Raw genomic sequence first — 26,431 nt, 5'->3', positions numbered from 1 at the left:
TTACTCTTAAATAACAGATTAAATTATCTAAATTACACTCCTTTCGGTGGTACCACATCACCTAACGAAAACTACAACACCACTAAAGACCTATTCAATTTTTTTCAGTCACAATAACAAATTACACATTTAAATTTCCAATGTATTTACTTTCTAAAATGGATATAATAATTATGTATAAAATTTATAATTGAATATTTCAATTAACTTCGCATCACTACAAAGATATTTTGTATATTCCAAATAAATCTTAACAAACATTTGTTTCTGGTCCTCTTTAGTTATTACATCATTAAAATTAACATTCTATTATTATTGCAAAAGTACATTTAACAATATTACAACCCTATAATGTTCATTATTAAAATATTATCCAAAATCCATTCCATAACAATGTGGGATTATAGAATCATCTGAACACACCTTTACAAAATATATTTACAGTTAAAATCTATTTCGAAAATAGATTACACATAAGGCAGAGGTCACATTTAACTAATATCTAAGTTTATACAAAACATTGAGCAAAATTTGTTTTAATAGTCAAATGTGATTTTGCTTGTTTTGTCCTAATCTTAAAAAGAATGTGAATAACGGTGTATGTTTGTGTATTTTAATGGTATTTAGGGCTAAAAATTTGGACGGCAACTATTCGGAAGAAGAGGCACTTAAGTACTACACCAAATTTAATTATATTTTTAATAATAATCTATCTATATCTAAATTTATTACTAAAACTACGATAATACTTAAAATAAATTTGATATTAAATTAAAGCTATAGAGTCAATACTTCTAGTAATCTAGGCTTATAGTAATTATTCAAATACCTGTAAAGACACACCGCTAGAGGAATGAGATTTTCATTTTGTTTGGAAGTCTAAGTTGATTCATTTTGAGATTATTTTGCATGTATCTGAAATAGGAATAATAATCCAATGTTATGCTATTCTTATTATTTACAAACAAACTTAAATAAATACAATACATTACTATACTTAAATATATTATATTTTGACGACCACCGTGGTCGAGTGGCGTGTACACCGGTTTTCATGGGTACGCCACTCTGAGGTCCCGGATTCGATTCCCGGCCGAGTTGATTTAGATTACCATTAATTTTCTATGTTGTCTTGGGTCTGGGTGTTTGTGGTACCGTCGTTACTTCTGATTTCCATAACACAAGTGCTTCAGCTACTTACATTGGGATCAGAGTAATGTATATGATGTTGTCTCATATTTATTTATTTATTATTTATTTATATATTTAATAAAATAAATTCATTATTTTGCAAACGGTACAAATTTCCACAATCCTCAAATATTATCATAACATTGTAATACCAAGTTAAACCATTGTGTATCACTCAATATAAAACCTTTATGGTTTCCGTATCTGGTATACGAGTAATGTAAGTGGGTTACCGCTGGCGGGTTCAGTCGTGGCGCGGGTCGGGCGGCGTGACGGTGAGCGTGACGGCGGCGCCGGAGCGCTTGATGAGCGCGACGACGTCCGGGTGCGGCAGGCTGCGTACGGGCTGGCCGTTGATCGCTACGATCGTGTCGCCCACGTGTAGGCGCCCGCAGCGCGCCGCCGGCGAGTTTGCGATCAGCTGCCCTGCAACACGACCTACCTCAGACACGCACCTACACCAACTGGGTACGATCAACAACAACAACAACAGCCTGTAAATTCCCACTGCTGGGCTAAAGGCCTCCTCTCCCTTTGAGGAGAAGGTTTGGAACATATTCCACCACGCTGTTCCAATGCGGGTTGGTGGAATACACATGTGGCAGAATTTCTATGAAATTTGTCACATGCAGGTTTCCTCACGATGTTTTCCTTCACCTGAGTACGATCATTTAAATAAAACTAATTATAACGGATGAATCGCGTATATTAATTATTTTTAAACATCCCGACGTTTCGAGCCCTTTGCAGTGTTCGTGGTGTCACGGGTAGACTACCCGTGACCACGATGTTTAAAAATAATTAATATACGCGATTCATCCGTTATAATTAGTTTTATTTAAATGTGTAATAATCGCGAAAATTTAAGACAACATTATGAGTACGATCATGCCGTACGAGTGTGTGCGTGCGTATAGAAGGGACTTTCTGTTTAAAATTACTGGCATAAACCGACGCTATGGAATAAGGCTCAGAGTGTGCGCATATACTATATTCTACAAAGAATACAGAAATTAGTAAGGAATACATTTTTTTTATTTTTAAGTTTTTACCATTATGATCAAGATATTAAAGATCTTTCCTGATAAGTAAGGCGTCACAGACCAATAATAACTTATTACGATACTTAACTATTGCAAAATGTAATAGCAAATAATACGATTAAGTACTTATACGATTTTGATATAATCAAAATTCTTAATTTGAACTCACCTATGGTACTAGTGGCTTTGTTGGTAGATGAAATAACAACGAAACCGAAACCTTCACCCTCGTTTCTTGTAACTGTCACGTCATAAGGAGTCGGAGACCATCCTGTGTTTGTGTCGTACTGAACACCATACCTAATAAAAATCGATTAATGGACTAATGAACATAGCATAAAGATAACATAGCATTTATTTACATGAATACTTTTAATTAAAAACTGTGCATTACTCTTGGTAAGAATTTATAGAGACACATAATATTAGGTGACAACTTTGTAGAATATAATAGAATAAAAATATATTTAAACCAATCTATATCAAAATATGTACACATTTAAAAAAAATCGTATTTATAAAATAACCAAAACCACGTCAAATATGGAACCCTATCACCCCAAAATATCTTACGCTTCATATTAGTTTCATTATAATTAAATTATGAAATGATATTATAATCATGCAAATGTAAAATTAGAAAATGAACCTAAACAGTATATACATAAGATTGAAAATGCAACGAACATTGACATATGCGCGGCGGGCGGGTACATCGGCGCCGGGTGCAGTATGTTGTAGGAGGCCGGCGACACGTGGTGCAGCGGTTCCGTCCTGCGAGGTCACGGGTAACACTTACACACTTACTATCTATCTATACACACACACACACACACACACATATACACTTTCTATCTATTACTATCTATCTGATAATGATCTACCGGGAACTTTGACGCTGTTAATTACAGATAATTTTATATTATTCTAGAATCATATTATTTCGTATGGCAACATTTTTTTCTTTAGACGATGTAGACATCCAACACTTGCTCCATAGAAGACCATGTGCTGCCCTCTGCTCAAATAAGAATTGAGTTGTTCTAAATATTTACCTTTATATTGTCATTTATTTTTCATAACATTTTTTAACATGACATTACTAATATACTATAATATAACATACATTTTCTATTTATTTGTGGTGAGATTCGAAAGCAGTGTGGAAGGAACTTTACACTTGCCTTACTAATACTAACCAAGTCCAGTTGCAGTCAACATGAGTTGACACGCGAAAAGTGCTCGTAAGTATACTAATATAAGGTATATTTTGAGTTTTGATTATAGAAAATTCTGTTTGTGTTTATTTCAGTTAGCACGTGTTGTTTACATTTACTCGATAAAACTGATAACGTTAAGATATAACTGATCATATTAATTGAGTTAATTGAAATGACGATTTTTGTAATTAATTACAATTTTAATGATTTTAACCTGTTAATTATGAATCTAATTAAATAAATACATTTTTTTTATGCAATGAATCGAATTCGAGTATGGAGGTATTGTTGTCAACAATATTTTTCTTCTTTACCATATATCTTGTTATTTATATTTTATTATTAATTTAAGTATTATGTGAGTTATTATTATTCTTGATTATTGTTTTATGATGAAGAGATATTATGAATTATGAGTTTGATTTACCATAACATTTAATTACAGAAATGAATATCCATATATCATGCATATGTACATTATGTTTTAATGGCTGAGTCATGTTATTAAAGCCATGAAGATAAAATAGTCTTACGCAAGCAGCGGTTGGTGGGCGTGGGGCGCTGGCATGGTCGGTAACCCGAGAGGTTGGATGTCAGCTCGGTTGTGTCGCACGCCGAGTGTAACCTTAAAAACAAAAAAGGATTTAAAAAAGTAAATCAACAGCACGTACATAACTAACCTATCTATATACTATATACATATATCTAAGAAGCTTATTCCGTACATATGCACTGAGCAGGTAAGTATATACGAAACATCCATATAAAAGAAATTACATACAATATTTATTGCGTCATTGCGCTAATTATCTTGGGAATTCAGATGTTATGTTCCTTGTGCCTGTAGTTACACTGGGTCACTCACCCCTCAAACCGCATCCCAATAATATTGGGCATAGCTGTTTGGCGGTAGAATGTCTGATGACTGAGTAGTACCTACTCAGACAGGCTCGTACATAGCTCTGCCACCATGTAAGTAATTTGAATTTATAGTAAATGCTTGAACTTAGTTTGGTCGAAGTTCAATAGCACGTGTCAACGGTATTGCAGCGTTCTGTTGTAACGGAGTTCCCGAAAGTCTTTTCAAAAAAAGAAATTGAAAATAAATAAAACTGATTTATTAACGTTTTATTAATAAATAATAAAATAATAAATTTGTGTCGCGATTGAAAAATGGAATGGGCCTGACTGCTTGACTGCCTATCTTAGTACTACCGTGTGAAATGATGAGAAAGGGGTTGTGTCAGCATTTTAGCTAACTAACAAACAACAACAACAACAAAAACAACAGCCTGTAAATTCCCACTGCTGGGCTAAAGGCCTCCTCTCCCTTTGAGGGGAAGGTTTGGAACATATTCCACCACGCTGTTCCAATGCGGGTTGGTCGTAGCTAACTAAGGCCGGATATAAGGGCCCTCGCCCACGACGACTTTTTGTAGCGATGCAGTCGCGCGTTTCATAAAAGCGCGACAGCAGCGATACTAACGCTCGTTAGTCGCATTTGCAACGCGCCACACCATTGCAACTGTATCGATGCAAACGCGCGGCCATGTCGGACGACATCGGGGAGAGAACGGTGGGGGGATGGCGCGTGAGTGGAGAAACGAGCGAAACCACCAAGTAATCTCTCTTTGTTAAATGGGTGCATCCAATATTGATGCCGCTTTCGTTGCCCTCATTTCGGCTGCTCACAAAGCAGCACCAAAGACAATGTGACTAATGTTGCATCAACGGAGTCCATCTTGCAACTGTAGCGATTACCACAGGAATTTTTGTGCCGTTACTGAATCGCATTTGCATCGCGACAGAAGCGCGACAGTATTGCGTTGACATCGCGACTGAATCGTGGTTATGTGGGCGAGGGCACACTGCCAGCGATCGCATCGCGACTGTATCGATGCGAATATGAGACAGCATCGCTACTGCATCGCTACAAAAAGTCGCCGTGGGCGAGGGCCCTAACAGTTCGCTGGGCACTCACGTGTCCGCGCGCGGCGGCGTCGCACACGTAGGCGACGGCGAGCGCGTGCGTGGCGCCGGCCAGCGGGATGCCGTCCACTGACGTCAGCAGGTCGCCCGGCCGGAGCAGACCGTCCGCCGGACCGCCTGGGTAAGTCATATGTCCATTAATAATACATAAAAATAATCTTAAAATTATATTTTTATCGTGTGCGACAAAGTATATTATTATAATCCGGACAAACAACAACAGCCTGTAAATTTCCCACAGCTGGGCTAAAGCCTCCTTTGAGGAGAAGGTTCGGAACATATTCTACACCGCGGGTTAGTGGAATACACATATGGCAGAATTTCTATGAAATTAAACCAATACAGATTTCCTCGCGATATTTTCCTTCCCCACCGAGCACGAGATGAATTATAAACACAAATTAAGCATATGAATATTCAGTGGTTGCTTGCCGGGTTTCAACCCGCAATCATCGGTTCAGATGCATGCGTTCTAACCCCTGGGCTATCTCATAACTGGAAGAAGTGAATTATAGAAATCTTAGTATATGGGTATTAATGACTTACCCGGCACAACATATCCCACGGCGACCCGACTGCCGTCCTCCGTGCCTCCCACGATACGGAACCCGAAGCCGGCTGATCCTCTCGCCAATCTTACTAACACATCTGCTTCCGGATCCGTAGCGCCCCCTGCTTCTACCTGTGTATGAAAAAGTTACTTAATAAATATTGACCATTCCCTACTACACCAACGTGCCAACAATCGAAGGAACTAAGATGTTATATGGCTATCGTTACTAGCTCACTTCTCCTTCCAAACGGAATTCAACAATACTGACTGTTATTGTTTGGCGGTTGACTACGTGATAAGTGGGCGGAACATATCAAAATAATCTTACACAATGCCCAACCACAGAGTAAAACTTAGCTTAATGCCTCACAGATTATATATTCAGGGGTTGCCTGCCTGAACTTTAGCATATTCGGTTTAGTACTTTGACTGTGTTAGCGTAACAGGCAATTAAATAGTCACTTTCATATTTATAATGTTAGTATTGATTATGACGTATTGATTATCTGGCATAAAAAAATGGTGCAAAATGTAAATAAATATCTAGACGCGAAGTAAAAGATCGTATATGACAACAATACCTGTGGGTAGTTGGCGACATACAGAGCGTTCTGTGTTTCTTCCGCGTAGCACGGAGAGCGCGTCGGAGACCGCAATCTGAGGGAATTATAAAAGTAGTTAAGTAAAAGTAGTCTTGGTGTTGTTTAGGCATTCTCTGCTTGTCATTTGAAATTCGTTCAGAAATAAACGAGAAATACCTTCCTGTAAATTACGCTTACGAAAACTATATCCTTTAAAAAAAACTGTGTCAAATTTAGTTTTATAACTGATGTATAGTAAAAAAATATTTTGTAAGATACTATTTCTTATTTACATACAATTTATTTTGGAATGTTTGAGAAGGTTTTGTTACTAAATACAGATACTATTGCGTTCATTTAATAAACAATTTTCTAATGTAAATTTTTTGCATTGTTTAGCCAAATAACTTATGTAGGATACTAAAAAATACCAATTAATATCTCATAGCAAAAAACAAACACACACACACACAAACACATACACAAAGTAACAAAAACTACAACATGGGTCTTATGTACACATAAACAGTAATATATTCCTAAATAGAAAAATGTTTCAACATGTGCATTGTTGCTTTATCTTTGACGCTAGATCCCATTAACAAACAGCGACACGATTTCAACGCTCCTTGACGATAGGAAACAGTACAAGGCTGGCAATTTTCAATAAACAATATACATTAGTAAAGTAAAGTAAAGTAAAGTAACAGCCTGTACATTTCCCACTTCTGAGATAAGGCCTCCTCTTCCATTAAGGAGAGGGTTTGGAACATATTCCACCACGCTGTTCCAATGCGGGTTGGTGGAATGCACATGTGGCAGAATTTCGATGAAATTAGACACATGCAGGTTTCCTCACGATGTTTTCCTTCACCGCCGAGCACGAGATGAATTATAAACACAAATTAAGCACATGAATCAGCGGTGCTTGCCTGGGTTTGAACCCGCAACCATCGGTTAAGATGCACGCGTTCTAACCACTGGGCCATCTCGACTCAACAATATACATTAAATTGGGATATTTAATTATAAACTAAAACATATACAGCTTAATATAATAGCCTTTAGAGCACACATTAAAAATACAATTCCATAACTTACTTGGCATAAATAACGATAGTTATTGGTTTACACGTCATCGGACAGCTTAAATTACATAAAATATTAGATATATTTATATCTATACATATAATAAAATTGGATTGTCTGTCTGTAATATTAAAATAGTCCTTTTTTATTCAATGCATGTACAATGCATACACGGTACATAAAAGAAAATAACATATTTTACAATTTTTATCTGTCTGTTTGTTCCGGTTAATGTCTGGAACGGCTGAACCGATTTTGACGAGACTGACACTGGCAGACTGGCAACTGATATAATAATGAGTAACTTAGGCTACAATAATATATTTTTTTGTTAAATTCAAACGCGTATAAGGTCGCGGACACAGTAAGTATATCATCACATATATACTATACATATAATACATAACAAAAACATTTCATTGAGTCTTTTTAAAAAACTAAATATAGCTTTTAAGTTATGTAATATTTACCTGAGTGGCGATCCTTTTATCCGGCTATTAGAGGAGTTGTTGGAAGGAGACTGACTCTGCAGACGCGTCGAGGGAGAGTTGGCCAGGAGACGCTCGGAGGCGCTGTTGTTTGACGGCGAGTGACTCCTCATGCGACCTTGAACAATTAAGGAAAGACCTACATTATCATATACAGCAAAAAATAAATTGTAATGGGGGCTTACAAAATTATTTTGAGATAGAGCTTGAATAGGCACGTCAACAGAGTCGAGATGGCCCAGTGGTTAGAACGCATGCATCTTAACCGATGATTGCGGGTTCAAACCCAGACAAGCACCGCTGTTTCATGTGCTTATTTTGTCTTTATAATTTATCTCGTGCTCAGCGGTGAAGGAAAACATCGTGAGGAAACCTGCATGTAACAAATTTCATAAAAATTCTGCCACACGTGCATTCCACGTGGCCTTTAGCCCAGCAGTGGGAATTTACAGGCTGTTGTTGTTTGTTGTAGGCACGTCAACAAGTAATGTTTATAAATACCGTTCGAATTAGACGGCGAATGAGGTCTATTTCTGCTGGTAGAAGGTGATTGTCTAGACAGCCCACCAACAGCCGCTGTACTTGGAGAATGAAGCATACCATCTTCTGGAAAACCTGTAAATAATTGATATTTATGGAGTTTGTTTCCGTGCGTAACTTGCTTCAATTAAAATAGTATTTATTTGTAAGGACCTTTTTGTATGAGCAAACTAGCAACCGCATTAAAATCCGTTGCGTAATTTGAAAGATAGCATACATAGGGGCAGACAGTAGTAAGCGATACTGTTTAATACTATGTAATGATGAGATATAAAATATATATTTAACAATTTGGTTACCTCCATTATCGCTACTATCCGCGACACTAGCGTTCCCCCTCCAGTACGCGGCATTCATATCAACGTGCACGGTGGGAGTGGGGACTTCCCCCCAGTTGTTATTCCACCTTTCCCCTCGCTCCCAACCATTACTCGGACCATCGATCCTACCGATATATTCTGTATTATTTCCATCCCATTTCTGGCCCGTTTCATCCCATTTCTGAGTCTCGGCCCAGTTCCTGACATTGTTGGAGTTGTCTAGCCAGGGTTGCTGCTGCCATTGGTTGTCCTGGTTGTCGTTCCAGTGCGTGACCACGGGGAGCGTGAGCCTCGCCCCGGGGGTGCTGCTTCGGCGTCGCCTTTCCATTATACTTTCACGAGTTTCGCGGTTTTTCGCTTCGGGAACCGCATATGTTGCTTCCACTGAGATGGTGATATGTGATATGAATGAGATGTAATATAGCAAAATATGTAAAACTAGTTAGGAGGCATTTAAATACTTTCAATACCATTTAGAGAGTAAATGGAACGCACGGCTAATCTAGGCTTAGACTGGCATTAAACACTAATATTTTAGTAGTATTAAACAATCACAAATCAATATTGTGTTTCGCACGCATTTATAATCCTAGAGCCAATATAATTTTAGTATGATTCGGTTAATTATTTAGATATATCTGAAGTTTGAATCCGAAATCTTATTTAACACTACTATGAGATTTAATACGGGAAACAAAAACCAAACTACTATGCCTCTTAAAGAATTGGTACTACTGTATAATGATTTGAATCAACTTTTATATTTGTGAAGATGATATCTATATTTACATTCAATATAATTATATTAATAATGATTCTAAATCAAATACATTACTTCTATGATGTAAGTAATAATATGTAGCAATCTATAAATAATTTATCTATTATATGTAATAAACACAATTGTGTTATATTTACCTGAATTCATGCCGTTCTGTCTCTCTCGGAGCTCGTTGTCCGGCGTGCGTATGGGTGCGGACCTCAGCTGCTCAGCCGTTGGAGTTTTACTTCGACCCAGCTGGATATTGTTGTTTGAATTCGCTGAAATATTTTATTAACCTCTTTTATTAGTAAATATTTACGACATTTTTTTATTACTATTTGTTTATGTTTTTTTATTCAAAAGACTTTTTAAAGATTCCCTACATAATTAAAATTCATCCGAATAATATCATGCTACTTAAATTTAACTCTAAAATGTAATCTCTTATAAATTGTTATGTGAAATATGCGGATGTGATAATATGTAGCGTCAGAAAAACAAACAGGTGAATTGCATAAGATCAATCTATCTTATGCAATTCACCTAAGATAGATTGATCTTATGCAATTCACCATTCTTTTGAATTATGTATGTAAGCACAACTGTACATCAAAATCAGGGAAAGATATAGTATCGGCACTCACGCGGCGCGGCGCGCGTGGCGGAGCGGCTGCGCGGCGCGCGCGCGCTGCGGCGCCACACGCGCAGCGTGCTCTCCGACAGCGCGGGGCACTCCTTCAGCACCTGCGACACATATCAGCTCAGTTGCATTCCAATTTCAAATTTAGTGTTCATGTGAAACTACATTACGACACAACTTAAATGTGGCATCGGCAAAATTCGTAAAACTGATCAAATCCGAATTAAGTATAGTACGACACAAATTAGATGTAGCATCGGAAAATGCAATGGAATGAAAATAAAACCGATTACTGCCGATTTACACAACCAATAGAAATAGCTCCCTATCGCGCCATTCGACGCTATTCGTCGCTATAGATTCACGCGTCAGAGAAAACAAGTGCATGTAAATCGACGCGTCAAATTGACGAATATATTAGGTCATATGATATTACAAGTTATTACGTTTGTGAAAATATCATATTCGCGTGAGAATTAACTATTGATAATTTGGGATGGCGTACTTAATTCGGATGTGATCGGTTTTACGAATTTTGCCGATGCGACATCTAAGTTGTGTCGTACTATACGCTATCTCAAATTATCAATATTTATTTCTTATCTAAATATGATCTTTACACAAACGCAATAACATGTAATATCGTATGACCTAACATATTCGTCAATTTGACACGTCGATTTACATGAACTTGTTTTCTCTGACGCGACAATCTATAGCGACGAATAGCGTCAAATGGCGCGCTAGGGAGCTATTTCTATTGGTTGTATAAATCGGCAGTAATTGATTTTAGGAATTTGGCCGATGCTACATCTAAGTTGTGTCGTACTATACACACCTAACCTCATCTGTTTATTCTAATCGAGGAATATAGATAGAAAAAATAAAATATATGAAAAGAAATGAAACCGATATTGGTTTACATAAATAATATACTATGTACATTAATATGAGCTTACTTGAACGACATGTTGGTGGGGTGCGTGTCTAACATCTGTTTCTCCGATTTGCAGCAGAAGATCGCCTTCACGCAGCCCAGCACATCGACTGCGATCTAAGACCTGGATATTGAGATGTAGTTACATTTAATAAAAACATATTTATTATTCATATACAAAAACATTTTATATATTGAATGTCTAATCTCTTTGAGCAGTATAAGCAGTATAATTGAGCAGCTTGTAATACAAGCTGTGCGAGCTTGCACACATAGATAACATACACACCAAAAACATACGAACATATTTTTTAAATACAGATGTAAATAAAATCATGCCGACATATTGTTCAAAAACAACAACAACAACAGCCTGTAAATTCCCACTGTTGGGCTAAAGGCCTCCTCTCCCTTTGAGGAGAAGGTTTGGAACATATTCCACCACGCTGTTCCAATGCCGGTTGGTGGAATACACATGTCGCAAAATTTCTATGAAATTTGTCATATGCAGGTCTCCTTACGATGTTTTTCGAGCAAATTACAAATTAAGCACATGAATCAGCGGTGCTTGCCTGGGTTTGAACCCGCAATCATCGGTTAAGATGCACGCGTTCTAACCACTGGGCCATCTCGACTCTATATCGACATATTGTTCATTATAATGAAATAATTGACTGTTAAAAGAATATAATATGTTACCTTTTTGACTTTCTGCCCGTGTACGCTGTCTGCTATGGTGAAGCCAAAACCCGCGGCGCCTCTGCGTAACGTGAGGACGAACTCGCGACCCGGCTCACTTGCAATACCATTGTTGTTGCGATGTGGGTGATCTACGGAAATAATAATTGCCAGTTGTTTTTATTATATTATTATATTATTTTTACTTGGTGGTAGGGCTTTGTGCGAGCCCGTCTGGGTAGGTACCACCCACTCATCAGTTATTCTACCGCCAAATAACAGTAGTCAGTATTGTTGTGTTCCGGTTTGAAGGGCGAGTGAGCCAGTGTAACTACAGGCACAAGGGACATAACATCTTAGTTCCCAAGGTTAGTGGCGCAGTGACGATGTAAGGAATAGTTAACATTTCTTACAGCGTCATTGTCTATGGGTGATGGTGACCACTTACTATCAGGTGGCCCATACGCTCGTCCGCCAACCTATTCCATAAAAAAAAAGATTTTTGACTATCAATAAGCAAGTGTAAATACTTCTATTTTGAATAAAGATTTTTGACTTTGTGGAATACCCACAATCCACATATATATATTTAAATTAACTTTACCATGTATCATTATTACTTAAAAGGCATTTGTTATCTACAACTAGTAGCAATTTAATATATAAATCGTTTGATTTTCTCAATATCTTACCGCTAGCCAAAGAAAGAAGATGGTCTGCAGATGGGCATCTCGGAGGCACCTTGTTTTCATTGGTCGTTCCTATCTCATCCAGATCAAATGATCTCGACATCAGTCTCCGTTGATTTGGGCTGTGAGGAGTGTCTGGGGAGTTATCTGTTTCATCTCGTCCTTGTGATGTGTCAACGTGATTGGGTGAGTCGAGGTTGAATCTGTAAGTATCAAAAATATTAAAACTGGGCATGCAGCAGGGAATATTTGAGCATAGTTTGTCTCTGTCACTGCATATATTGCTATTTCATTCACACAGGTGCAGTAATAGAAGTCATCAGAAATTTAAAACTTATTCTCCTTATAAAATAAGGTTCATTCGCATCCAGGTGGGATGTGTTCAAATAAAAATCGAAATTACTTTCTATTTACACTATTTTGGTAAGAAATGTCTTATACATTTCTTACCAAAATAGAATACAATATAAAAGGATACAACAACAAACAACAACAACAGCCTGTAAATTCCCACTGCTGGGCTAAAGGCCTCCTCTTCCTTTGACGAGAAGGTTTGGAACATATTCCACCACGCTGTTCCAATGCGGGTTGGTGGAATACACATGTGGCAGAACTTCTATGAAATTTGTCACATGCAGGTTTCCTCACGTTGTTTTCCTTCACCGCCGAGCACGAGATGAATTATAAAGACAAATAAAGCACATGAATCAGAGGTGCTTGCCTGGGTTTGAACCCGCAATCATCGGTTAAGATGCACATGTTCTAACCACTGGGCCATCTCGACTCTAAAAGGATACAATATTTTCAATTTCTATGTATTATAAATATTCTATAGTGTCATTTCACCAATTGGCTTTATTTCAAGACGAACCTGGTCCTCAGGGCTCTCGTGAGCTGCTGCATGGCGACGGCGTCGGGCGTGGCGGGCGTCGTGGCGTCCACAGCCAGGGTGCTCAGCACGCGAGTGTTCGGGTCTTCCGAATCGAAAGAGAGGGGATAGCCTGGAATGGAAACGTTACATTATTTTTTATTTATTTATTTATTTTGTCTCAGACATAGTCCATATTTTAAATTTAGTATTACATTGCAATCTTATAACTGTTAGTAAAAACAAATAATAATAATAATAAAAAAACAAAACACAAAAAATTAAAATCGCCGTTCTTAGACAACGTGTAGCCGTATCCAGTGGCGCAGTATTTCAGAGTCCCAGTGCACACAGAATGCCTTTCGAGCCAGATCGCAACCTCTGAAGCGCAGATGCACTCCTCTTGCGAATGATAGCATAAAAGCTATCGACATTTATTAAATAGATAAATAAATAACTATATTTTTATCTATGATTGTTTAAGCATTTTATTTAATACAGATGTCTAGTGTTGTCAAATGTAATTAATATCATGATAAGCAATCTCAATGGGTCAAGAAATATTGGCTTAATATAATTAAGGTACAGCTGTTAATAATTATTTTTTCATACTATAAACTGAAATAGGCTGATATTTAAAAAAAAAAAACGGTTATATATAATTCGATTAGTAATGAACTAAGAAATTTAGTGAACCATTTTTGTTTGTTTGGGTCAAACATAATTCTTACCTCGCACAAGATGTAAAGTGACTTCAGTCCCCGGTGTAATGGATTGGAAGATCTGAGCGACTTGCGCGTGCGACAAACCTCGTACAGCCCTCTGCCCCACCCCCACCACAACGTCGCCAGGGCGAAGAGCGCCTACATCATGAGAGGAAATTTATTATTCATGATACAATAATAGTCTATAGATTTTTCTGTGCTAGTGTTTCAAACGTGCATATCAGGCGATAATAGCATCATCGAATATATTATAAGGGGTTTCTGTTACATTAAAATCAAATCAAAATAAACTCTTGTATAAGTTTATTTCAATTCCTTATTTTTATTCCTTCACTAAAACTGTCACATGTAACATCTACCTACGATTACATCTGAAACTTAAATCAACGATTCCCTATTCTCAATATGAATGTATAATTATACGTTCAAAATCAAAATAAACTTTATTCAAGTAGGCTCTTACAAGCACTTTTGAAGCGTCATTTTACAATGAATTGAAGCTACCACCGGTTCGGAAAGTAGATTCTACCGAGAAGAACCGACAAGAAACTCAGTAGTTACTCTTTTTCAACATTTAAAAAATACAAAGTCATGTTAGTTAAATACAATTATTGAAATTAATATATCCTGCTTGGAAGTCAACAGGTATTATCTCCATGCTTTTTTATCATCATTGTCCGTATGAGTACTCATTCTGACAGATTCCGACAAACATTATAATGTACCAAGAAGATGCACTATTTATTTGCGATATTCTATTTTCGAATGGAAGAAAAATCCAATACGAGCAACGGGATTAGGAACAGGAATGACACTCACCATCGATCCAGGCCGGACTATGAGGCACTATACTGCGGATTTGCAAATAGCCTTCTGTCTCCGGTATTCCTTCAGCTCCAATCAAAGTGAATCCCAAACCCTAAAAAATATTTAAAAAACTATTAAATAATAACCAGAACTAAGTTGTAACTGATATTACATTATATGTATTTATTTATACTTTAGTACCAATACTTAATATAGAAGAATTTACAAAAGATGAATGCAACAAGCGACCATATCACTAAACAGTGATCTCTTACAAGAAACCTTATACTGAGGACTGGTTGGAAAAAGTAAAGTTTATTTATGATGTTTTTTGTTTTATTATATTGAGTTTTTCTTTATGACTTTTATGTTCTAACAAATCATAAGGGAATAATAAATAATAATTGTAAATAGTTCTATTTATATTGTCATTATGTTAATCTTATTTTTAGTGTTACCTGTGGGCCTTTAGTGAGATTTAAAGTAAATCTCTCCCCTCTTAGCTCTCCTGTTGGTGGAGGACCGTTCACTTGATTATTATTGCCATTTTCTGCAGCCATTTTTTCAGCTAAAACATGAAAATAATAAAAATAATGATATATTTGATAAACAATTTATTAACAGTTAGCTAACGTAGCAAAACTCAAAGATTGAATTTTCTTAAAGAAATACCTAAGAATATAGTTTAATTAAATAATATTTAATTTAATTCTATAGTCAAATATCAAACAGAGCAATGCAATACTATGATAGTAATAACTGCTAGGTCATTAACATCTTATATATATTAAATAAGGTCATTAATAATTTATTTGTAAGATATAAATACAACTCACCTCTGAGTCTACGAGCCTGTAGAACAGGATTCTCGTATTGAGTGCGCCTATTGATGTGGTCCACATAATAAGAGCCATATCTCTCATCTGTGACCCGTTCCCATCCATATGGTAATTCATCTTCACCACACTCACCGAGAGAATGCTTTCTAACTCTCGCTAGTCTTGGATCCAGCCAATGTGATGTCCCTGTATTATAGCTAGAAAATTGAAAACATTATTAATTATTAAAAAAAAAGATACATAGTTAAGAAGTGTTAAAGTGTTAATGACAAATTAATTCACTTTGGTATTTATAATATTAGGATTTTAACATAGTAAGAAAAAGATTTTACTTTTTTGTGAGTAATTATTAAATAAGATGCACATGGAATGCAATTATAGTTAATAATAATAAAGAGAATAAAAGAATAAAAGTGCCAGTGGCGACACCACTGTGTTAATTTACAAAAAAGAATACTTTACACACAAATCTAGACTTTATCCTTTCTGTATCGGTAAATTGCAGTGACTTCTATAAAAGTTACTGGACACAGACCAACACCTTCTGGTGGTGAGGTAAAAGACAATTGATTCACATACCATGTATAAAATTGGATATTTAAAGATATATTGTATTTGTTAGTGAAAACTTTTTAATCCATAAAATAGAGGGCTAAATAGCAATTTAGCTCTGCAATACTTTTGAAATGAGAGGAGCACCTCTCAGACAGTTCAAAGAAAAGTTCATGACATTTTGTTTTAAATAGACTCTGCCTGTTCATAGGGCTTTGAACAAGCCTGTCTGGGTAAGCATCACACCATTCACTCAACCTGTATTGTACTGATAAGTAACATTGCTTTGTATTAAGTGTTGTGTTCCCATTTCACGGGTGACTGAGCCTTTAACAACAGACATAAGGGACTATGTTTTAGTTCAAAGTATGGTTCTAATAAATATGCTAGGAATAGTTACAATTTCATGCAGTGTAAATGTCTATGTAAGGCAGTGGTGCCAATTTGAGATAATACATTTTCTTGTTAACGATTATCAATATTACGTACAGTAAGTTTATTATATACTTTTAATCGATTTTTTAGCTAAATTATACAGTTTTTACAAAGTACTATAACTATTAAGAGATTAAATAAATGAATTATAATGTATTTATTTTTGTTTTCAACACAAAACATCTATAGTTTGGAAGATGTTACAATTTCATTATACTCATTGTACCGATCAAATTAAAAAGTAGCATATTCAAAGCCTTATACACAATAGGATTTAATTCTAACTTTGAAAGAAAACAAATTAAGAACAAATGTATCAACTATGTATATAATCAACGGCTTATGGGGTCAGGGCAAAACCAGCAACCTTCAATTTATAATTCTATCCTCTACAATGTATTAAAAGGCTAAATGACCCAGATTACTTGATGTATGCCGTTGTGTACTTTTATGTTTCTCTTTTGTAGATATTCTATACAACTTTTTTATGCTATTGAATTAGACAATGAAATGGTATTCTCTTATATGTCCTAATAATTTTATTTAAATTCACATGTACCATAAATTTTGCAGGGTCTTAATATTTGAAATTAATAAAGTAAAATCATAGAAATATATATAAACAGTTATTGAACAAGAAATTATCTATGCTACAGCAAAATAGAAAACTCGTTGAAATTAGCATTTCAAATATTCTGCATAAAGATCTTAACAGATTCAGATTCCTGATGTTTTCATTTTGTTTTGATACTTGTCTCAAATAAAACCTGTTTTTGTATATTAAATAATAAAAAAAAGTATATAATAGAATGTCACCTTCACAAACAAATTAAATAAGTGGTGCATTTTGTTTAAAAACATGTTTTTAATAATAAAAAAAAGGATCAAAAGCATCCTATTTTAGTAAATCTTCCTTATCACCTTTTGTTAATCTTCTTTCCATAGCATAAAAACATTTTTTAATTCAATATCACCTTTTATTAGAACACTAAAACTCACTTATACAAAAGTTGTGAATACAACAACTTTTGTACTGAAACTAAACTTTTCCCAAGAACAATATATCTATTTTTAGATCTCTTTAAAATATGTAGTTTGATGTTCTCATTACGTCTTCAATGTGTTCTGTTTAACATCATTAGCAAGCTTCAATGCTAACAGATTTTCTACTGATTGAATTGGTAATTTCGTATAAATTAATTGATTTATTACCAACATTATGTGAATTTCACTTTTAATTACTATGCTATTGTTTTATAATTGTTACTTACTCTATGAAATATCTTTCTCCTGATGGTGTGAATGCTTTCTCCCACATTGGAGGTAATGGACCCAAATTGTAATCATCCTCATCTTCTCTCTTGTGATTTGGATCACCAACTCTTACACCAACCACAGATCCTCCAACTGTCCCTGCTGTTCCTGAACTGTGAGTAGAAATACCAGCCGAAGATAGTCTATCTGATTCCACTGAACTTTGAGCCATTGCACTATTCCAAATAAACTACGAACATTTTAAGAGAAGACACTCATTTACAACTATTCCCGCCAAGTGCCTTGCATTCTTTGCGATGTACTCATTGAAAAAGGCAACATTCCACAAAAACTAAACAAAAAACGTATACTGCTTCTCACTTATGAGTCATTTTGTGATCTGATGACTCTTCGGTCTGTCAGGTAGTTTATTTTTTAGTTTATCATGATACACACAGTTCCACGTAGTTAGCGTAACTGAATTTACTTTAATTATTCGCTTAGTCGTGTCATAGTAACAATGCACTCAACTCAATACACTGTTGGATCGTGCGTTAATTAACGCCCGACGTATCTGCATAATGCACTGCAGGTGCATCGGAGTTGTAACGAATTTTGCTATCGAAAACAACACACATTCCGCTTCCCTGTACCGATTGTAACGGTAAATTAGATAACACAGTTTAAACGCCAATGCTTTAACATGCTAATTAGATAACATGTTCACTTTCTCACATAAACAGGTAAAATATTAACTTTTTGAAAGTAGGTGCAACAAGTTGATGTTAAACTGACTGAGTAGGACGTTAGTCGTTAAGGCTGGTATGAATACGACATAACGACACATCGCATTCAGCTGTTTGTTTGGTTAAGGCTTAGTGTACACATATAGTTTTGAAATATTTGAATGAGGAAAACATTTAAATGATCCATTGAACCCAATCTGAATATGAAATATTTTTACTAAAAAAAAAATCAAATAAAAAGAAAATATATTATTTATTTGTGATTTTTTTATTAAATATTAAGTGTAGTAACATTTGAGTGTGATAAAACAAGAAAATAATCTCATTCTAATAATTCGAATTTTCAGTAGATGTCGTTAGTGAGACGTACAAGAGTTAAATTATTTTACCTAATAAAGTACCTATGCATTTACATTTTTCTATATCTCTTTAATATTTCTCTATATTTACGTGGTACTAAATTTAACTAAACTTTTAAAAATCTAAATCCTTAAAAGACCTATTTATGATGATGAATGTAGCGTAGCATTCATAAAAAATGAAAGATAGTTTTCTTGCAAACGAGTTTTTTATTGTTTTAAATTTAGCCTTTGTATTATTTTTACTAAATAATTTACTTTGACTACTAGGTACTGTCATATCCTTTAGAATATAGAATATAGTTCCTTAGCAACGTATTACTTGTTATGTCATTACAAATATATATATATATATATATATATATATATATATAGAATAAAAATGTGTTATAAAATTACGAATAATTATTAAAAACATATTAGGTACAATTAAATTTTATTAGACCAATTTATTGTTCTAAGGCATTATAAGGTGGTTTGGTAACCACCAGTTAACAGCGTTATTTTTCTTAAACTAACGCTTAGGGATTCTCTACTGAACTGAATGAGGGCCATTACGCAATTTCGTATTTTATTACACTAGGCTACTCTAGCACAGGTTGGTGTGATACACGTGGTTCTGGTCGAATTTCATCGCCAACCTGCAATTTTTATCACAATCGTTTCCTCTCCTCATTAATGCCTACCTCCCAATATAACTTAAAGATTTATGTGCAGTTAGTTTGACCTGCAATATTACGTGAAGGTAAGGCAAAAGTAATATAGGTATCTTAAAAATTACATATAAAAAAAACTACCTAAGGGTAATCGCCCGTTATATATGTTATGTGAAGCCAATAATATAGTACCTAGATACTTACAAATAATACAATTTTAGTTAAATTTAAATTGATGACTGATATAATTATTATATCAGTCATCGATTTAAATTTAATTTTTACTTGGTGGTAGGGCTATGTGTAAGTCCGTCTGGGTAGGTACCACCCACTCATCAATTATTCTACCGCCAAATAACAGTACTCCGTATTGTTGTGTTCCGGTCTGAAGGGTGAGTGAGCCAGTGTAACTGCGAAGGGACATAACATCTTAGTTCCCAAGGTTGATGGCACATTGACGATGTAAGGAATAGTTATACATATATATAATTAATAGTTAGAAGGGAGTTACAGACAGGATTGGCAACATCTTGAAGCGAGCTTCAATTAAAACCGTTTACAAGCCTCATAAGAAAGTGAGCCAGTTCTTGAGACCTATCAAGAGTAATATTCCTTTACAAACTGCAGGAGTATATAAACTCGAATGTGAGTGTGGTTTATCTTACATAGGCCAAACAAAGAGAAGTATCGGTACCAGGGTCAAGGAACATATAGGAGATGTCAAAAATAGGCGTTCTTCTAAGTCTGCAGTCTGTGAACATGCTCTGGATAAATCTAACCATTTTATCCGATTTGATAAACCACAGATCCTCGCTAGAGAACACAGATTCATTCCTAGAATGATACGCGAGGCTATTGAAATTCAAAAACATCCGAACTTCAATAGAGAAGATGGTTGGAGACTTTCTAACACCTAGGATCCACTTATTAAAAATTTAAAATCCCAAATCCAACAGACTGCAAGACCTAAAGATACAGTTAGTGCCTTCTGCGTGCAACCGGAACGTTACTCAAGATATCAATTGAGAAATCGTTGGCGGTAGTTGTTAATAATATTTCCTTTGTTCTTCAAATAGACAAGTGTCATCTTAGTCTGCCCGTGACCACGAACACTGCAAAGTGCTCGAAACGTCGGGATGTTTAAAAATAATTAATATACGCGATTCATCCGTTATAAATAGTTTTATTTAAAAGTTGTAAATTATTGATACCCTATGTGATTAAATTTGTTGGGATGTAAGGGGGCGCAAACTACATCTAAGTGCCCCAAGCCAACCTCACCTGCCCGTGGTGCATCCTGCTGACCAGCAAACGAGGCTCTGGCGACCGACCGACTGATGGCGGTATAACCATCAATATAATAGGCGTAGCTAAATACCACAGGCCGGTGACGGGCAGCAGCGTCACCGGTGCGAGAAGCTACGCCCTGCGATCGCCAACCCGCCTGCCCAGCGTGGCGATTATGGGCACAACCTCCACATGCAGCACACACGCAAGCCACGGCCCCCAGTTCCCGGCAGCCCCGCTATTCCTCGTCATGGTGGCGACGATGGTAACGGCGGGACGGGGGAGAGGACACCGTAACCCTCGAATCAGGCCACCTAATGTACTTCCGAGAGGGTGACCAACAATCCCAAGGTGGCGTTGGGTTTCTGGTAAATAAGTCCCTAGTTGACAACGTGGTGGAAATCTCCAGTGTGTCGAACAGGGTAGCGTACCTCATTATAAAGCTCACCGACAGGTACAGCCTCAAGGTGGTGCAAGCGTACGCACCGACCTCGACACACTCGGACGATGAAGTGGAAGATTTATTCGATGACATATCGAGGGCCCTCCACTTCACCACGAAAACCCACTACAACGTTGTCATGGGGGACTTCAACGCTAAAGTGGGAGTACAGAAATGCAGCGAATCGGTAGTAGGACCCCATGGATTTGGAAGCAGGAATCATAGGGGGCAAATGCTTGTCAACTTCCTCGAACGGGAGGAGCTCTTCTTGATGAACTCCTTCTTCAAGAAGCAGCCGCAAAGGAAGTGGACGTGGCAAAGCCCCGACACTATGACAAAAAACGAGATCGACTTCATAATGACGGACAAGAGGCATATATTCAGAGACGTCTCAGTGATTAACAGGTTCAATACCGGTAGTGATCACCGACTCCTCCGAGGCTCTCTGAATATCAATTTTAAGGCCGAGCGCGCCCGTCTGATGAAGTCCACGCTCCGACCAAAGCTGCTCCAAACCATTGCGGGATCTGAAACGTTCCAGTCAATCCTGGAGAACCGATTCGCTGCCGTGGAAACCACAACTGACGTAAACCAGAACCTCGAAAATGTAGTTCGAATTCTCAGGGAAGAAGGCACGAGATATTGTGGCATGCAGCGTAAGGGCAGGAAGTCGAACCTTTCGGAAGAGACTTTGGGGCTCATGAAGAAACGACGTGAAAACCCACCTGTCACTTCGTCAGAGAAACGGCAATTAAACCAAGAGATCAACAGGCGCGTACGACACGACCTCCGGTGCTCCAATACTCGTGCAATAGAAAGAGCTATTGAGCAGAATCGGGGGTCTAAGGTGTTCGTACAATCTCTTGGAAGGAGCCACCTGACGAAGTTGACCACAACAAGTCGTTTCTTCTAAGCCGGCAGTACTTTCGGAAGTAGAGGACTTCTACGGCCGGTTATACGCATCGCATGCATCTCGACCTGATCCCGAAAATGAGGATCCTAGAGCTACATTAACACGCCATTTCTCCGAAGACCTGCCTGAAGTCAGTATTGGCGAAATCGAGACTGCTCTTGGACAGCTTAAAAATGGAAAAGCCCCTGGAGAGGACGGCGTTACCACAGAGCTATTAAAAGCGGGAGGTAAACCAGTACTTAGGGAACTTCAGACGCTTTTTAACTCTGTCCTCTTCGAAGGGAGAACTCCGGAGGCGTGGAGTAGGAGTGTGGTCGTCCTGTTCTTCAAAAAGGGAGACAAAACCCTGCTGAAGAACTATCGTCCCATATCCCTACTGAGCCACGTCTATAAGCTGTTTTCAAGAGTGATCACGAACCGTCTTGCGCGAAGATTCGACGAATTCCAACCCCCAGAGCAGGCCGGGTTTCGGACCGGATACGGCACCATAGACCACATCCATACAGTGCGGCAGATTATACAGAAGTCCCATGAGTATAATCGGCCCCTGTGTCTTGCATTCGTGGACTATGAGAAGGCCTTTGACTCGGTTGAAATCTGGGCTGTTCTGGAGTCCCTGCAGCGTTGCCAAGTTGATTGGCGATACATCCAAGTGATGAGATGTCTCTATGAAGCTGCCACCATGTCCGTCCGAGTACAGAATCAGCAAACAAATACCATACCATTGCATCGAGGAGTGAGACAAGGGGACGTTATTTCCCCCAAATTGTTCACTAATGCAATGGAGGATATGTTCAAGACGCTGAACTGGAAAGGACGTGGCATTAACATCAATGGCGAATACATCTCTCACTTGAGATTCGCAGACGACATCGTCATCGTGGCAGAAACGCTGCAGGACCTACAACAAATGCTGAACGAGCTGGCTGATTCTTCTATGCGTATCGGCCTACGGATGAACTTGGATAAAACCAAGGTCATGTTCAATGAACATGTTCTACCGGAACCGACTACGATACATGGTACCGTCCTCGAAGTTGTTCAAAAATATGTCTACCTCGGGCAGACTCTGCGATTAGGTAGAAACAACCTTGAGGACGAGGTGAATAGAAGAATTCAGCTGGGTTGGGCAGCGTTTGGGAAGTTACGTCGAATCTTAACATCGTCGATCCCACAGCGCCTTAAGACGAAATTCTTCAATCAGTGCGTCCTACCCGTCATGACATACGGAGCCGAAACGTGGACATTCACGACAAGGCTGGTCCACCAGCTTAAAGTCGCTCAGCGTGCTATGGAAAGGGCTATGCTCGGCGTTTCTTTGAGGGATCGCATCAGAAATGAGGTGATCCGTCAAAGAACCAAAGTCATCGACATAGCCCACCGGATTAGTAAGCTGAAATGGCAGTGGGCTGGTCATATTTGTCGTAGAACCGACAACCGTTGGGGAAAACGTGTTCTAGAGTGGAGACCGCGTCTCGGAAAACGTAGTGTAGGACGTCCTCAGGCACGGTGGAGTGACGATATACGCAAGGCGGCAGGCAGGAGCTGGATGCGAGTAGCCGGAGAAAGACCACAGTGGCGTGCACTGGGAGAGGCCTATGTCCAACAGTGGACAAAAATAGGCTGTTGATAATGATGATTGATGATGATGATGATTGATGATGTGATTAAATTAGTGGAAAATACTAACTATTGACTTTCTTACCAGTTCCTCTTGGTACTACTTACCGAACCGGTGATAGCTATAACTTCAACATACTCGTATGATGATTTAAAAGTGCTTGTATGAGCCTACTTGAATAAATAGTATTTTGTTTTTAATTTAATTGATTTCATTTCGGTTTTATTTGTCTATTTATTAAAGAGTAGTTTAGTTTTTTTAAAAGCTAATTAGAGCAGACATTGGAGATATGTTTAATTTTTATGATAATAGGTGATGGTTATACGAATTTACCTTTTATTACCTCCCTTTAGAAGGTTAGGTGTCTTTTAACGCTGATATATACAACAAATAGGCTATTTGACTGTTTTGTGTTTCGACCCATTAAATGTGGTGTTTTTTATTTCTAGTACATATTTGCCGAAAAAGATCATATTAAAAATTCCATATTTAAAAAGCGCGCAAATACGCTACTTGGACAATATGGCGCTGCAATGGGATCGGTGACGTCACTTTCCTGTATTTTAATCTGTGGTACATATAGTAGAAAAGAAAAGTTTACAAGAAAATGACTTCATCATAAGCCCGGCCAGTCAGAAGCGTTTTGTGTCACGTGACAAACGTTTGAAAAAATGCATTTTTATTTATGGATTTTTGAATAAATTAAGGATTATTTTCACCAACTTTACACAACAATACTTTATTTTCAACTTTCCTTAGTAAATAACCATTTTTAAACTAAAAATTCACAATTTATTTTTCGCATTGTCAAATAGCAATCGAAAGACGTACGACATCCGTCGACGTAGTGTGGCATTAAGACAGACAAACATATGGCCGATATCACACTACGTCCAGAAAATTTCGCATCTGTTAACGTAGTAACGTAAAACATCGTGAAACGCCTTTCGTATAGTATGGAGAATTCTTCTGCTGTTTTGTGGTGTCAAGGTAAACGCTTACTGTAGGCGAATCTGTTAATAGAATTGCTAATAATGTTACAGAGGTTTATTTAATACTAAGTTTTTGCAAATATATTTTTGCTTCTAGGTTTTATTTTTTATTTTTCATGTAGCTAGACTACTATAAGACCATTATGCCCATAGATATTGTCACCCTTATATTACCAACGAACCACCACCTTTATACAACAATACTAATATTGTTGTTGGAGACTGCATCTCGGTAAACGTAGTGTAGGACGTCCTCAGGCACGGTGGAGTGACGATATACGCAAGGCGGCAGGCAGGAGCTGGATGCGAGTAGCCGGAGAAAGACCACAGTGGCGTGCACTTGGAGAGGCCTATGTCCAGCAGTGGACAAAAACGGGATGATGATGATGATGAATATTGTTGTTGACCGGTCTGTACGAAGCCATATTACGACCAAGTGATAAAAAAAAATGTTAAAACTATTCGTATTATTTGTAATGCTAGCATTACCGATATTGATAACGAATTTAATTTTATTGTAGCATTGCGTATTTCTGCACACAATTGTTTCTTTGAATTGTTTACTGATCTGTTAAATATCGAGAAAACGGAATATGATTTAGTGGGTAAAAAGGTGCAATCCTATCAGATAGGTTGCGGTTCGTATCTTGGCAAACATCTCAATTATACGATCTTCTATTTTAATCATAAGCTTGAACCACTTAAACAATTCGTGATACATATTCTAAAATATCCAGTTTAATGCGAAGTGTCAAATGACATTCTTGTTATAATTAAAAACGTTTTTAATTAGAAGATTCCCAAAATTGCTTGAAATAATTTTGTTTTAATAGACTGTAATTTTTAAACGTAATGTGATTACTTTAGTTATTTTCGAACCCATCTGTATTCGCTTGTCTTTTTATATCCCTTAAACATGCGTAAGTGACATCGAATTTATCAGCAAAATCACTTGAAATATTCTTATAAATATAGACCTTTATACCAAAAGCAAAGATGGCGGCTTTGAATTCAACAAAGCACTTCATTAAGGAACTCATATATATGTGTCGTTTATGTAATTATTTCCCGAGTTCATCGTATTATAATTCGATGCAAGTGGAAAATGATTGCAAGATTTACGTGTTCCAAAATACATCACACACATTTTCACCCAGCCACCTAAAATTTACTTTAAGGCACGTGAAACGTGCTTTAGTCACGTATGTTCTCTG

General features: G+C 37.1%; 1 protein-coding gene across 1 annotated transcript; it reads right to left on the bottom strand.

Moving 5' to 3' along the window:
- Positions 1 to 616: 616 nt before the first annotated feature.
- On the bottom strand, positions 617 to 19,052 carry LOC124540449 (membrane-associated guanylate kinase, WW and PDZ domain-containing protein 1). Its single transcript, XM_047118027.1, has 22 exons — positions 18,219 to 19,052; positions 15,958 to 16,157; positions 15,580 to 15,689; positions 15,134 to 15,233; positions 14,321 to 14,452; positions 13,593 to 13,722; positions 12,725 to 12,924; positions 12,054 to 12,184; positions 11,377 to 11,478; positions 10,416 to 10,521; positions 9,933 to 10,055; positions 8,994 to 9,398; positions 8,656 to 8,769; positions 8,137 to 8,272; positions 6,578 to 6,653; positions 5,990 to 6,125; positions 5,436 to 5,560; positions 3,988 to 4,079; positions 2,922 to 3,008; positions 2,404 to 2,534; positions 1,425 to 1,617; positions 617 to 915 (listed from the first exon to the last, which is right to left on the bottom strand). The coding sequence occupies exons 1-21, from the start codon at positions 18,431 to 18,433 to the stop codon at positions 1,436 to 1,438; spliced, it is 3,033 nt and encodes a 1,010-aa protein (XP_046973983.1). The 5' UTR covers positions 18,434 to 19,052; the 3' UTR covers positions 617 to 915; positions 1,425 to 1,435.
- Positions 19,053 to 26,431: the final 7,379 nt, after the last annotated feature.

Source organism: Vanessa cardui, chromosome 25, assembly GCF_905220365.1.
Source record: "Vanessa cardui chromosome 25, ilVanCard2.1, whole genome shotgun sequence".
Lineage (NCBI taxonomy): Eukaryota > Metazoa > Arthropoda > Insecta > Lepidoptera > Nymphalidae > Vanessa > Vanessa cardui.
Note: the sequence above shows the minus strand (reverse complement) of the source record. Positions and strands in the feature narration are given on the sequence as shown.

Coding starts and splice junctions, on each gene's coding strand:
- LOC124540449 (XM_047118027.1), bottom strand. CDS start 18,433: ATGGCTCAAAGTTCAGTGGAATCAGATAGACTATCTTCGGCTGGTATT. Junction 3,009..3,987: donor GCCCACCAACCGCTGCTTGC/GTAAGACTATTT, acceptor GTGACCTCGCAG/GACGGAACCGCTGCACCACG. Junction 2,535..2,921: donor CCCGCCGCGCATATGTCAAT/GTTCGTTGCATT, acceptor GATTTTTATTAG/GTATGGTGTTCAGTACGACA.